Source organism: Rana temporaria, chromosome 5, assembly GCF_905171775.1.
Source record: "Rana temporaria chromosome 5, aRanTem1.1, whole genome shotgun sequence".
In the NCBI taxonomy this organism is placed as follows: Eukaryota; Metazoa; Chordata; class Amphibia; order Anura; family Ranidae; genus Rana; species Rana temporaria.
Window position 1 is genome coordinate 393,535 of NC_053493.1, and position 14,542 is coordinate 408,076.

The 14,542-nt window shown below is 48.9% G+C and overlaps 1 protein-coding gene across 4 annotated transcripts in view; it reads left to right on the forward strand.

Annotated features, from left to right (window-relative positions):
* The first annotated feature begins 5,266 nt into the window (after positions 1 to 5,266).
* Positions 5,267 to 14,542, forward strand: part of CPSF1 (cleavage and polyadenylation specific factor 1) — a 91,234-nt gene continuing 81,958 nt past the window's right edge. For all 4 annotated transcript variants that reach the window (XM_040352064.1, XM_040352063.1, XM_040352066.1 and 1 more), the window contains exons 1-3: positions 5,267 to 5,421; positions 7,821 to 7,965; positions 10,803 to 10,830. In XM_040352064.1, coding sequence (XP_040207998.1) covers positions 7,822 to 7,965; positions 10,803 to 10,830 — 172 coding nt within the window. In that variant the 5' untranslated portion in view covers positions 5,267 to 5,421; position 7,821. The remainder of the gene's footprint in view (positions 5,422 to 7,820; positions 7,966 to 10,802; positions 10,831 to 14,542) is intronic.

The following is a 14,542-nucleotide window of genomic DNA, read 5'->3' on the forward strand; positions in this document are numbered from 1 at the left end:
ACGGAGTTTCCTGAGATACTCCATCGTAACTATACTCAGAATATGGCCCTCTCTCTCTGTGGATCTGGCCCTAAGACTGGCATGCCATAAAAGTTCATGTGTATGTAAAGGGAGGCGTCCCAATACTTTTGGTAATATAGTGTACGCATGATGTATATTTTCCAAGTTCTATACTTCATATTTTCATAAATCCCAACAAAACAATTGAAATAAAAAAAAAATATATATATCTAATTTACCTCCTTAGATGTGGAATTTGCCGGGGCGCCATTTTGTGAGAGTGTGCCGTCATGTGACGCGTGAGGTCATGTCCTCCAGGGACCATGGAACAGAAGATGTTAACATTGAGCGATGACAAAGCTGCAAGACATAAAAATACAGATAAAGGGGGATCCCGGAGCAGAGGGAACAGATATCTTACAATAGCGGGCCCCCAAAACCACCAGAAAGGGGCCAATGTGGAGGCTGATGGAAAAGCCCTGCTGAGGCTGAACCTGACAGGGAGGGTGGAAATAAACGGGTAGAATGGTGAGGACGGGAATGAATCATGATGATTGCCCATTGTGTACTCCCATGGTGGAATCACACTAAGCTTTACCCAAAAGGGAAATCCCTGAGTACAGGGAGGACAATGGAGGATGGAGCCAGAACTTCCTCAAACACACACATTGTAAGTAGGATTGTCCCGATACCACTTTTTTAGGACCGAGTACAAGTACCGATACTTTTTTTCAAGTAGTCGCCGATACCGAATACCGAATACTTTTTTTAAATGTGTCCCCAAATGCAGCCATGTCCCCCCACATATGCAGCCATGTCCCCCACATATGCAGCCATGTCCCCCACATATGCAGCCATGTCCCTCTAGCCATGTCCCTCACATATGCAGCCATGTCCCTCTAGCCATGTCCCTCACATATGCAGCCATGTCCCTCTAGCCATGTCCCTCACATATGCAGCCATGTCCCTCACATATGCAGCCATGTCCCCCACATATGCAGCCATGTCCCTCTAGCCATGTCCCTCACATATGCAGCCATGTCCCTCTAGCCATGTCCCTCACATATGCAGCCATGTCCCTCTAGCCATGTCCCTCACATATGCAGCACTGTCCCTCTAGCCATGTCCCTCACATATGCAGCAATGTCCCTCTAGCCATGTCCCTCACACATGCAGCCATGTCCCTCTAGCCATGTCCCTCACATATGCAGCCATGTCCCTCTAGCCATGTCCCTCACATATGCAGCCATGTCCCTCATATATGCAGCCATGTCCCTCTAGCCATGTCCCTCATATATGCAGCCATGTCCCTCTAGCCATGTCCCTCACATATGCAGCCATGTCCCTCTAGCCATGTCCCTCATATATGCAGCCATGTCCCTCTAGCCATGTCCCTCACATATGCAGCCATGTCCCTCTAGCCATGTCCCTCATATATGCAGCCATGTCCCTCTAGCCATGTCCCTCACATATGCAGCCATGTCCCTCTAGCCATGTCCCTCGATGCGGCGGCTCGATGCGGCGGCAGCGGCGGGGGGGGGGGAAAGGGGGGGGAAAGTATTCTATTTAGGTATCGGGGGTATTTGCGCGAGTACGAGTACTCCCGCAAATACTCGGTATCGGTCCCGATACCGATACTGGTATCGGTATCTGGACAACCCTAATTGTAAGGAATGTTTATTTACTGCCGTGGAATTTTATTAATTGTGTTGGATCACAGCTGCAGAGGCTTGTCAGGTCTAACCACCAGGTCACTCTCTATGCAGTTAGAAAGTTTGGGGTTAAATCATCATATCCTCTTACCGATACCAACTTAAACTAGCTTATTACCTCATAAGCTGAAGAGAAGAAAATAATGAGCATACTCTCTTGAATGGACTAGAAAGTAGACGTTGAGTTATTGATAGTACTGTATGAACGTCCACAGTAGATAGGAGCTATAATGTTACTTCACATTAATGCAGATAATAGATATAGGTATAGTCCAATAAAGTATCATGAGACACAAGTACTATGAGACTTCTGCAATCTCCAATGTAAATAGTAACAATGCTGACAGGTAAACAGATTGAATATCAAGGATACTTGCGGTTCTGTTGAGAGCAGTAGTCCATGGGGATTAGGATCCTGTTTGCATAGAGGCTGTCAGCGGTGATGAAGGTTAGAAGGGCCAGTGGAAGTCAGGCTAAGTCCTCTGAGGTCTGTGTGGTCCAAGCGCTGGTGGCTGTAAGTGTGGACTGGTCTCTGGAGGCTGCTGTGGTTGAGGGTGCAGGCAGAGTGTTCCCAGGTGACGGCAGGTATCCGACAAAATAACGGAACACCCTGCCGTCATCTCTGGGGTTTTAAATAGCCGCGAATTCGCGGGGAAATTTGGAAAGGACGCTGGTCGCACTTCCGCGTTCCAGCGTGGAACGCACATGCCCGCGCACAGGAAGTGACGCGGGTGTCTTGCAAAACGAAGCGCAGCTGTCTGAATAGGACACAGCAGGGCTCGTTTCAGAGAAGTAGCATCAGAGATGTTACACACATCCAGCAATGTGGGGTCCGGACCCCTATATCAGCCATGCGGGAACCCTAGGCTAAGGGGCGTTCCCAGAACATGACAGCTCAGCCAATGTCTTGCAGTGTGCAGGCGCCAACCTAAGTCACACCTCACGACTCCTGGGTTGCCGTGCACAAGCGGTGAAGCTCGTGTACTGCAGGATTTAGGCGGGGCTGCCAGACTCTGGGAAAGATGGTGGCAATGGAGAAGGGAGGTAATGGAAGGATGCCGGGTATTTCAAATGGGGGAGACAAAGGGTGGGGTACAATATGATATTAAATATACTGCACATGGATCTATGATTCCTGCACTGTATACATTACACACTCTTCACTCATAGCAACATAGGCTTGAGTTTTATTTAAGGGAGGGCAAACCAATACATTGGTGTACCAAGATGGAGCAGAGAGTCCCTAGAGCATGGCCCAATACTTGGGTGTACCAAGATGGCACAAGTCTATGGAGCGTGGACCTGTACCTGGGTGTACCAAGATGGCACTTAGTCTTTGGCACATGGACCAGTACCTGGGTGTACCAAGATGGCACAGATTCTCTGGCACATGGACCAGCACCTGGGTGTACCAAGATGGCACAGATTCTCTGGCACATGGCCCAGTACCTGGGTGTACCAAGATGGCACAGATTCTCTGGCACATGGACCGTTACCTGGTTATACCAAGATGGCACCAAGTCTCTGGCCCATGGACCAGTACCTGGTTGTACCAAGATGGCACAGATTCTCTGGCACATGGACCGTTACCTGGTTATACCAAGATGGCACCAAGTCTCTGGCACATGGACCAGTACCTGGATGTATCAATATGGCATTGAGTCTCTGGCACATGAACCAGTACCTGGTTGTACCAAGATGGCACAGATTCTCTGGCACATGGCCCAGTACCTGGGTGTACCAAGATGGCACCAAGTCTCTGGCACATGGACCAGTACCTGGGTGCACCAATTCTCTGGAGTGTGAACCAGTACCTGGGTGTACCAAGATGGCACCAAGTCTCTGGAGCATGGACCAGTACTTGGGTGTATCAAGATGGCACAGAGTCTCTGGCACATGGACCAGTACCTGGGTGCACCAAGTCTCTGGAGCATGGACCAGTACCTGGGTGTACCAAGATGGCACCAAGTCTCTGGCACATGGACCAGTACCTGGGTGCACCAAGTCTCTGGAGCGTGGACCAGTACCTGGGTGTACCAAAATGGCAATAAGTCTCTGGAGCGTGGACCAGTACCTGGGTGTAACAAGATGGCACAGTGTCTGTGGCACATGGACCAGTACCTATGTGTACCAAGATGGCAAAGAGTCTCTGACACATTGCCCAGCAGTACCTGCGTGTACCAAGATGGCATAGAGTCTCTGACACATGGACCAGTACCTGCGTGTACCAAGATGGCACATGGACCAGTATCTGGGTGGCACAAAGCTTGGATTGCTGGCTGATAGCTAAGTATACCAATACCCGTGTGTATCAAGTTGGCGCTAAATCCCTGGATTGTGGACCGATAGCTTTGTGTACCTAGATGGTCAAGGAAGGATGAATGCATTCTGTATGATACTTGGGTCGGGTGTACAAAGATGGCACTGTATCAAGGACCAATACCTGGGTGCACCAAGATGGCGTCGTATCCCTAGCTATAGAAGCAATATCTGGGTGTAGTGTCCCAGGCTGGCGAACAAATCTCTTGGTGTAATAAGAAGAGTGCGCCAAGACCCCGGAGGAGTGCTGATAACTAATAGGTAGATTCAGGTAGAGTTAGGCCAGCTTATCAGTAGATATCAGTAGATAAGTCGACCTAACTCAGAATCTACGCCGCCGTATGTTTAAGCGTATGCTCAAACAGAGATACGCTTAAACATATCTAAGATACGACGGCTTGCGCCGTCCTATCTTAGATTGCAATATTTTGGATGGCCGCTAGGTGGTGCTTCCATTGTGGTCGGCGTAGAATATGTAAATGAGTTGTTACGCCGATTCACAAATGTACGCCCAGCCGCCGCAGTCGATTTACGCCGTTTCCGTAAGGCCTTTACAGGCCTAAAGTTATTCCATCTATTAGGTGGAATAACAATGTTAAAGTATGGCCACCGTTCCCGCCACGAGATTCAAATTTTTTTACGTCGTTTGCGTAAGTCGTCCGCGAATCGGGATTTACGTCGTTTACGTCCACGTCAAAATCAATAGGCCCGTACGGCGTACTTAGCCGCAATGCACACTGGGAAATGTAGGCGCCCGGCGCATGCGCAGTAACGAAAAAACGTCAAAAACGTAAGGTCAAGCCTTATTAGCATTAAACACGCCCCCTTACACACATTTGAATCTGCCGCCCTTACGCCCGCCCGCTTTAGGCTACGCCGCGTATATTAGCAGGCAAGTATATTGAGAATCATTACTAGCCTAGCTAATTTATGGCGGCGTAGCCTAAACACGCTAAGCTACGCCGCCGTAACTTTAATCCAATGTACCTGACTCTACCTATAAGTGTAATAAAATGACGCCGAGACCCTGCATCACAGACCGATATCTGGGTGTATCAACATGGCGCCGAGAGTTTGGTGCGCGGACCGATACCTGGGTGTCCCAAGATGGCGCCGAGGCACTCAACCCAATCTGACGAACAATGGGTTTGCTAATGGGTTTGCTAATCTGACGGAACACAGTCACGTGGGTGTATAAAGATATGTACAATTACTCTTCCGGGTACACAAAGATGGCTGAACATCCTTCCTGTGTCGCCATGGAAACGGCGGCGGTACACGCCAGGCTTGTCTGTCAGGAAAACTCTATGGTCTCTTCTGACCGGATATCCGGTTAGGTTTTGTGTCTGTGTGAGAAGCTCCACCGGCGTGGGGGGCAAAAAAGATACAGGTGAGATCTAGGGGGGCTGTGTGTCCCAGGAAATACGTTCCCCCCAGTAGTCTGTCCTCTACTCTGTGTGTCCCTGGGAATCCCTTCCCCCAACTCCGGGTGTCCCAGGAAATACCCCCCCCCCCCAGTATTCGGTGCTCTACCCCCGTGTGTGCCTATTAATCCTCCCCCCCCCCAACTCTCTGTGTCCCAGGAAATACCCCCCCCCCCCAGTATTCTGTGCTCTCCTCAGTGTGTCCCTAGAAATCCCCCCCAGTATTATGTACTCTACTCAGTGTGTGCCTATTAATCCCCCCCACACCCCAACTCTCTGTGTCCCAGGAAATACCCCCCAGTATTCTGTGCTCTACTCCCGTGTGTCCCAGGAAATACCCCCCCCAGTATTTTGTGCTCTACTCAGTGTGTCCCTAGGAATCCCTTCCCCCAACTCCGGGTGTCCCAGGAAATACCTCCCCCCAGTATTCGGTGCTCTACCCCCGTGTGTGCCTATTAATCCTCCCCCCCCCCCCCCAGTGTTTTGTGCTCTACTCAGTGTGTCCCTAGTAATCCCCCCCAACTCTCTGTGTCCCAGGAAATGCCTCCCCCCAGTATTCTGTGCTCTCCTCAGTGTGTCCCTATTAATCTCCCCCCCCCCCCCAACTCTCTGTGTCCCAGGAAATCCCTCCCCCCCAGTATTCTGTACTCTACTCAGTGTGTCCCTATTAATCCCCCCCAACTCTCTGTGTCCCAAGAAATGCCTCCCCCAGTATTCTGTGCTCTCCTCAGTGTGTCCCTATTAATCACCCCCCCCCACCCCAACTCTCTGTGTCCCAGGAAATACCCCCCAGTATTCTGTGCTCTACTCCCGTGTGTCCCAGGAAATACCCCCCCCCGTATTTTGTGCTCTACTCAGTGTGTCCCTAGGAATCCCTTCCCCCAACTCCGGGTGTCCCAGGAAATACCTCCCCCCAGTATTCGGTGCTCTACCCCCGTGTGTGACTATTAATCACCCCCCCCCACACCCCAACTCTCTGTGTCCCAGGAAATCCCCCCCCCCAGTATTCTGTACTCTACTCAGCGTGTCCCTATTAATCCCCCCCAACTCTCTGTGTCCCAGGAAATACCTCCCCCCAGTATTCTGTGCTCTCCTCAGTGTGTCCCAGGAAATCCCCCCCCCCCCCCAGTATTCTGTACTCTACTCAGCGTGTCCCTATTAATCCCCCCCAACTCTCTGTGTCCCAAGAAATGCCTCCCCCAGTATTCTGTGCTCTACTCCCGTGTGTCCCTATTAATCACCCCCCCCACCCCAACTCTCTGTGTCCCAGGAAATACCCCCCCCCCCCCAGTGTTTTGTGCTCTACTCAGTGTGTCCCTAGTAATCCCCCCCAACTCTGTGTCCCAGGAAATGCCTCCCCCCAGTATTCTGTGCTCTCCTCAGTGTGTCCCTATTAATCCCCCCCCAACTCTCTGTGTCCCAGGAAATGCCTCCCCCCAGTATTCTGTGCTCTCCTCAGTGTGTCCCTATTAATCCCCCCCCCAACTCTCTGTGTCCCAAGAAATGCCTCCCCCAGTATTCTGTGCTCTACTCCTGTGTGTCCCTATTAATCCCCCCCCAGTATTTTGTGCTCTACTCAGTGTGTCCCTATTAATCCCCCCCAACTTTGTCCCAGGAAATACCCCCCCCCCCCAGTATTTTGTGCTCTACTCGGAGTTGGGGGGGGGATTAATAGGGACACATGGGAGTAGAGCACAACAAAACGGGGGGGGGGGGGGTGGAGATTAATAGTGACACATGGGAGTAGAGCACAGAATACCGGGGGGAGGCATTTCTTGGGACACAGATATTTGGGGGGGATTAATAGGTACACACTGAGTAGAGTACAGAATCCTGGGGGGGGATTTCCTGGGACACATAGAGTTGGGGGGGGGGGGGATCAATAGGGACACACTATGTGTCCCAGGAAACACCCCCCCCCCCCCCCCAGTATTTTGTGCTCTACTCAGTGTGTCCCTATTAACCCCCCCCCCAACTCTCTGTGTCCCAAGATATGCCTCCCCCCAGGATTCTGTACTCTACTCCTGTGTGTCCCTATTAATCCCCCCCCAACTCTCTGTGTCCCAAGATATGCCTCCCCCAGTATTCTGTGCTCTACTCCCATGTGTCCCTATTTATCCCCCCCCCCCCCCCAGTATTCTGTGCTCTCCTCAGTGTGTCCCTAGGAAACCCTTCCCCCCCTCCAACTCTGTGTGTCCCAGGAAATACCCCCCCCCCCCCCAGTACTCTGTCCTCTCCTGTGTGTGTCCCAGGGAATCCCCCCCCCCTATATTCTGTCCTCCTGCTCTGTGTCCCAGGAAATACCACCCCCCTAGTCTATGTGTACATTAGTTCCCAGTGATGTACATGTGCTCTCTCTGTACAGGATGTATGCGGTGTACCGGCAGGCCCATCCCCCCACGGGCTTGGAATTCTCCATGTACTGCAACTTCTTCAACAACACAGAGAAGAACCTGGTGGTGGCCGGAACCTCCCAACTCTATGTGTACCGCCTCAACCACCATTCCGAGGTAAGTGTGCCCCCCCCCCCCACCACCCTGACCAGTGGACAGAGGGGCCCCACACCCAACCGGCCCCTGACCAGTGGACAGAGGGGGCCCCACACCCAACCGGCCCCTGACCAGTGGACAGAGGGGGCCCCACACCCAACCGGCCCCTGACCAGTGGACAGAGCCCCCCCCCCCCACCATACCATTCCTAAATAGGAAGTGTGCAATGGGTCTTTAGAGGCAGTAAAACAAAGACTTTATTATGACGATGTGAATAGTAAAATAAAAAAAAAGAGAGATCAACTGATCACATCCGCACCATTACACTTTCATAGACATACATACTGAGGAAGAGCAACTCGAAACGCGTCGGTAATGTATAGCAGGGCTCAACAAATCCTGGTCGCCATGGCGACTAGAAATAGCGTCCTGGCGACTTGGCTTGGAAGGTGGGCAAAAAAATAAATAAAAACATTTTGTTCCATATGACCGGCGCTCTGTGGACTAGGCCGAAGCCGCGCCTAAAACATCCGCTCGCGGCCTTTTCCCAGGATCGCTGCGGGCAGGATGTTTTAGGTGAGGCCGCGGCTTCGGCCTAGTCCGCGGAGCGCCTTTTCAGGATTGCGGCGGACTAGGCCCCCACCTCCCCAGCCGCTCGATTGCAGGGGGGGCCCGTGATGTCCGGTAATTGAGGCCGCGGCCTTGTGAAGTCCCCAGCTCTTCCATCTGGTGGTGGCCGTTGGTATTACAAGTTAAGCATTACAAGTTAAATAGCAATTCTAATGTAATTTTTCACTATTTTCACTGCCATCTTCTTCCCTCTAATTAGAACGCCCAAACATTATATATATATATATATATATATATTTTTTTATCCTAAGACCATAGAGAATAAAATGGCGATCGTTGCAATACTTTCTGTCACGCCGTATTTGCGCAGCGGTCTTACAAGCGCACTTTTTTTGGGAAAAAATTACACTTTTTTTAATTAAAAAAATAAGACAACAGTAAAGTTATCCCATTTTTTTTTTTTTTTTTATATTATGAAAGATGAAGTTACGCCGAGTAAATTGATACCCAACATGTCACGCTTCAAAATTGCGTCCGCTCGTGGAATGGCGTCAAACTTTTACCCTTTAAAATCTCCATAGGTGACGTTTAAAAAATTCTACAGGTTGCATGTTTTGAGTTAGAGAGGAGGTCTAGGGCTAGAATTATTGCTCTCACTCTACCAATCGCGGCGATACCTCACATGTGTGGTTTGAACACCGTTTACATATGCGGGCGCTGCCCACGTATGTGTTCGCTTCTGCGCGTGAGCTCGTCGGGATGGGGCGCGTTTTCTGGCTCCTAACTTTTTTAGCTGGCTCCTAGATTCCAAGCAAATTTGTCACACCCTGATGTATAGTAAATAAGGAGGCTTCATGTTGTCCGTTGAGTTTGCTGTATGTCTATAAGCGTGTAACGGTCCGGAGATATGTAGATATTTGATGATAGCGATGTCAGGAGAAGATCTGATCTTTTTCCTTTTTATTATCAGTGGGTGCCGCTAACCGCTTCCCCCTCCGCAGCGCGTTTATAAACAGCCTCAGGCGGGATCTACCATGCTCTGCTTAAGTTTTTAGAGCCGACGATGAGCTTTCATGTAAAAGCGACTAGAAAAGACCCCGCTACTGATGCTTCCATTAGGAAGAGTGGGAGGAGATTCTGTTGCTCCTCCCCTTTGTGACATCGGAGAGGAAGAGGATTTTGTCACTCCCCGGTTTCGGTTTGGTGTTCTCGGCACCATTACCGGTAAGGATGAGCTCTGGCGTGTTCGCATGGAACACGTGCAGAGCCCGCCAGGAAGTGTGCACGGCGCTGTGCTAATCGCAGCCAGGGAGACATTTCCCGATGCTCGGCTGCAGGGATCGTGAAATGTCTCCCTGGCTGTGATTAGCGCAGCGCCGTGCACACTTCTTGGCGGGCTCTGCACGTGTTCCATGCGAACACGCCAGAGCTCATCCTTAGTTACCGGCGTGTACCAGATCACCCGCTTTCCCGGGTAGACATCGGATCTCTTCATAAAGAGGACCTGTCACAGCTCATCCTATCACATGGGATGCCTTTCACGCCTTGTGATGGCAATAAAGTTAAAACATATATATATTATATAATGTACAGTGTAATTTTTAAATAATAATAAAAAAGTAAAGCATCTCATCCAGCTTTGCTCACATACAAATACAAACCCACACTATAGGTCCGGCACACACGTGAGGTATCACCGCGAACGCTGGAGCGAGATCAATAATTCTACCCCCGACCTCCTCTGTAACTCTAAACTGGTAAACTGTAAAGACTTATAAAGCGTCGCCTATGGAGTTTTTTTTAGATATCCTAGTTGGTCGCCATTCCGCAAAGGCGCGCAGTTTTAGAGCGTGACGTGTTGGGTGTCTGTTTACTCGGCGTGACGTCATCTTTTGTATTTGACCAACAAATTGCTTATGATGTTTTTTGTGTGCACTAAAATTCATTAAAGTTTAATATTCCTCAAAATTTGCATTTGATAAATGGCTTCGAAAATACCACGTGAAATAAACCATTGCACCACCCACCGTTTTTATTCTCCAGGGCCTCTGCTTACAAAAAAAATATCACACGTTTTTGGGGGTTCTAAATGTCAGACTTGGCCCAAGCTGGAGGTGGTTAAAGACCCGCGCACCCATCAGACGTTTACACACCATACCCATCCCGACTGTGTGCCAGGAGCCCCGCCATACACCCCCCATCGCGACTATGTGCAGGGGACCCCACCGTACCAATCCTGAGAATTATACCCCCATTCAAATCTGACCTTGTCTTCTTTGTCATTACAGAGCTCATCCAAGGCTGAGAGAGGATCAGGTGACACGGCCATACTCCATTCTTCCTTCTTGTCTTCCCTCCATTCTTCCTTCTTGTCTTTCCTTCCCTTCCCTCCATTCTTCCTTCTTGTCTTTCCTTCCCTCCATTCTTCCTTCTTGTCTTTCCTTCCCTTCCCTCCATTCTTCCTTCTTGTCTTTCCTTCCCTTCCCTCCATTCTTCCTTCTTGTCTTTCCTTCCCTTCCCTCCATTCTTCCTTCTTGTCTTTCCTTCCCTCCATTCTTCCTTCTTGTCTTTCCTTCCCTCCATTCTTCCTTCTTGTCTTTCCTTCCCTTCCCTCCATTCTTCCTTCTTGTCTTTCCTTCCCTTCCCTCCATTCTTCCTTCTTGTCTTTCCTTCCCTCCATTCTTCCTTCTTGTCTTTCCTTCCCTCCATTCTTCCTTCTTGTCTTTCCCTCCGTTCTTCCTTCTTGTCTTTCCCTCCATTCTTCCTTCTTGTCTTTCCTTCCCTCCATTCTTCCTTCTTGTCTTTCCTTCCCTCCATTCTTCCTTCTTGTCTTTCCCTCCGTTCTTCCTTCTTGTCTTTCCCTCCATTCTTCCTTCTTGTCTTTCCTTCCCTCCATTCTTCCTTCTTGTCTTTCCTTCCCTCCATTCTTCCTTCTTGTCTTTCCTTCCCTCCATTCTTCCTTCTTGTCTTTCCTTCCCTCCATTCTTCCTTCTTGTCTTTCCCTCCATTCTTCCTTCTTGTCTTTCCCTCCATTCTTCCTTCTTGTCTTTCCCTCCATTCTTTCTTCTTGTCTTTCCCTCCATTCTTCCTTCTTGTCTTTCCTTCCCTCCGTTCTTCCTTCTTGTCTTTCCTTCCCTCTGTTCTTCCTTCTTGTCTTTCCTTTCCTCCGTTCTTCCTTCTTGTCTTTCCTTCCCTCTGTTCTTCCTTCTTGTCTTTCCTTTCCTCCGTTCTTCCTTCTTGTCTTTCCTTTCCTCCGTTCTTCCTTCTTGTCTTTCCTTTCCTCCGTTCTTCCTTCTTGTGTTTCCTTGTCTTTCCTTCCGTTCTTCCTTCTTGTCTTTCCCTCCGTTCTTCCTTCTTGTCTTTCCCTCCGTTCTTCCTTCTTGTCTTTCCTTCCCTCCGTTCTTTCTTCTTGTCTTTCCCTCCGTTCTTCCTTCTTGTCTTTCCTTCCCTCCGTTCTTCCTTCTTGTCTTTCCTTCCCTCCGTTCTTCCTTCTTGTCTTTCCTTGTCTTTCCTCTGTTCTTCCTTCTTGTCTTTCCTTCCCTCCATTCTTCCTTCTTGTCTTTCCTTCCCTTCCCTCCATTCTTCCTTCTTGTCTTTCCTTCCCTCCATTCTTCCTTCTTGTCTTTCCTTCCCTCCATTCTTCCTTCTTGTCTTTCCCTCCATTCTTCCTTCTTGTCTTTCCCTCCATTCTTCCTTCTTGTCTTTCCTTCCCTCCATTCTTCCTTCTTGTCTTTCCTTCCCTCCATTCTTCCTTCTTGTCTTTCCCTCCGTTCTTCCTTCTTGTCTTTCCCTCCATTCTTCCTTCTTGTCTTTCCTTCCCTCCATTCTTCCTTCTTGTCTTTCCTTCCCTCCATTCTTCCTTCTTGTCTTTCCTTCCCTCCATTCTTCCTTCTTGTCTTTCCTTCCCTCCATTCTTCCTTCTTGTCTTTCCTTCCCTCCATTCTTCCTTCTTGTCTTTCCCTCCATTCTTCCTTCTTGTCTTTCCCTCCATTCTTCCTTCTTGTCTTTCCCTCCATTCTTTCTTCTTGTCTTTCCCTCCATTCTTCCTTCTTGTCTTTCCTTCCCTCCGTTCTTCCTTCTTGTCTTTCCTTCCCTCTGTTCTTCCTTCTTGTCTTTCCTTTCCTCCGTTCTTCCTTCTTGTCTTTCCTTCCCTCTGTTCTTCCTTCTTGTCTTTCCTTTCCTCCGTTCTTCCTTCTTGTCTTTCCTTTCCTCCGTTCTTCCTTCTTGTCTTTCCTTTCCTCCGTTCTTCCTTCTTGTGTTTCCTTGTCTTTCCTTCCGTTCTTTCTTCTTGTCTTTCCCTCCGTTCTTCCTTCTTGTCTTTCCCTCCGTTCTTCCTTCTTGTCTTTCCTTCCCTCCGTTCTTTCTTCTTGTCTTTCCCTCCGTTCTTCCTTCTTGTCTTTCCTTCCCTCCGTTCTTCCTTCTTGTCTTTCCTTCCCTCCGTTCTTCCTTCTTGTCTTTCCTTGTCTTTCCTCTGTTCTTCCTTCTTGTCTTTCCTCCGTTCTTCCTTCTTGTCTTTCCTTGTCTTTCCTATGTTCTTCCTTCTTGTCTTTCCTTGTCTTTCCTATGTTCTTCCTTCTTGTCTTTCCTTCCCTCCATTCTTCCTTCTTGTCTTTCCTTCCGTTCTTTCTTCTTGTCTTTCCTCCGTTCTTCCTTCTTGTCTTTCCCTCCGTTCTTCCTTCTTGTCTTTCCTTCCCTCCGTTCTTTCTTCTTGTCTTTCCCTCCGTTCTTTCTTCTTGTCTTTCCCTCCGTTCTTTCTTCTTGTCTTTCCCTCCGTTCTTCCTTCTTGTCTTTCCTTCCCTCCGTTCTTCCTTCTTGTCTTTCCTTCCCTCCGTTCTTCCTTCTTGTCTTTCCTTGTCTTTCCTCTGTTCTTCCTTCTTGTCTTTCCTCTGTTCTTCCTTCTTGTCTTTCCTCCATTCTTCCTTCTTGTCTTTCCTTGTCTTTCCTCCGTTCTTCCTTCTTGTCTTTCCTTGTCTTTCCTATGTTCTTCCTTCTTGTCTTTCCTTGTCTTTCCTATGTTCTTCCTTCTTGTCTTTCCTTCCCTCCATTCTTCCTTCTTGTCTTTCCTTCCGTTCTTTCTTCTTGTCTTTCCCTCCGTTCTTCCTTCTTGTCTTTCCCTCCGTTCTTCCTTCTTGTCTTTCCTTCCCTCCGTTCTTTCTTCTTGTCTTTCCCTCCGTTCTTCCTTCTTGTCTTTCCTTCCCTCCGTTCTTCCTTCTTGTCTTTCCTTCCCTCCGTTCTTCCTTCTTGTCTTTCCTTGTCTTTCCTCTGTTCTTCCTTCTTGTCTTTCCTTGTCTTTCCTCTGTTCTTCCTTCTTGTCTTTCCTCTGTTCTTCCTTCTTGTCTTTCCTCTGTTCTTCCTTCTTGTCTTTCCTCCATTCTTCCTTCTTGTCTTTCCTCCGTTCTTCCTTCTTGTCTTTCCTTTCCTCCGTTCTTTCTTCTTGTCTTTCCCTCCGTTCTTCCTTCTTGTCTTTCCCTCCGTTCTTCCTTCTTGTCTTTCCTTCCCTCCGTTCTTCCTTCTTGTCTTTCCTTCCCTCCGTTCTTCCTTCTTGTCTTTCCTTCCCTCCGTTCTTCCTTCTTGTCTTTCCTCTGTTCTTCCTTCTTGTCTTTCCTCTGTTCTTCCTTCTTGTCTTTCCTCTGTTCTTCCTTCTTGTCTTTCCTTGTCTTTCCTCTGTTCTTCCTTCTTGTCTTTCCTTGTCTTTCCTCCGTTCTTCCTTCTTGTCTTTCCTTGTCTTTCCTCCGTTCTTCCTTCTTGTCTTTCCTCCGTTCTTCCTTCTTGTCTTTTCTCCATTCTTCCTTCTTGTCTTTTCTCCATTCTTCCTTCTTGTCTTTCCTCCATTCTTCCTTCTTGTCTTTCCTCCATTCTTCCTTTCTTTTTTTTCTCCTTCCGTCTCCCCCGCTTCCATCTATCCCCCCCCCCCTTTTTTTTTTTTTTTTTTTTTTTGGTACCCTCCCTTACCCTACTTCTGATTATTTAAAGTTCAGGAGATCAGTGGATGTTGCTGTTCTCCTTCTTTCCTCCCCTTTTGGCTATT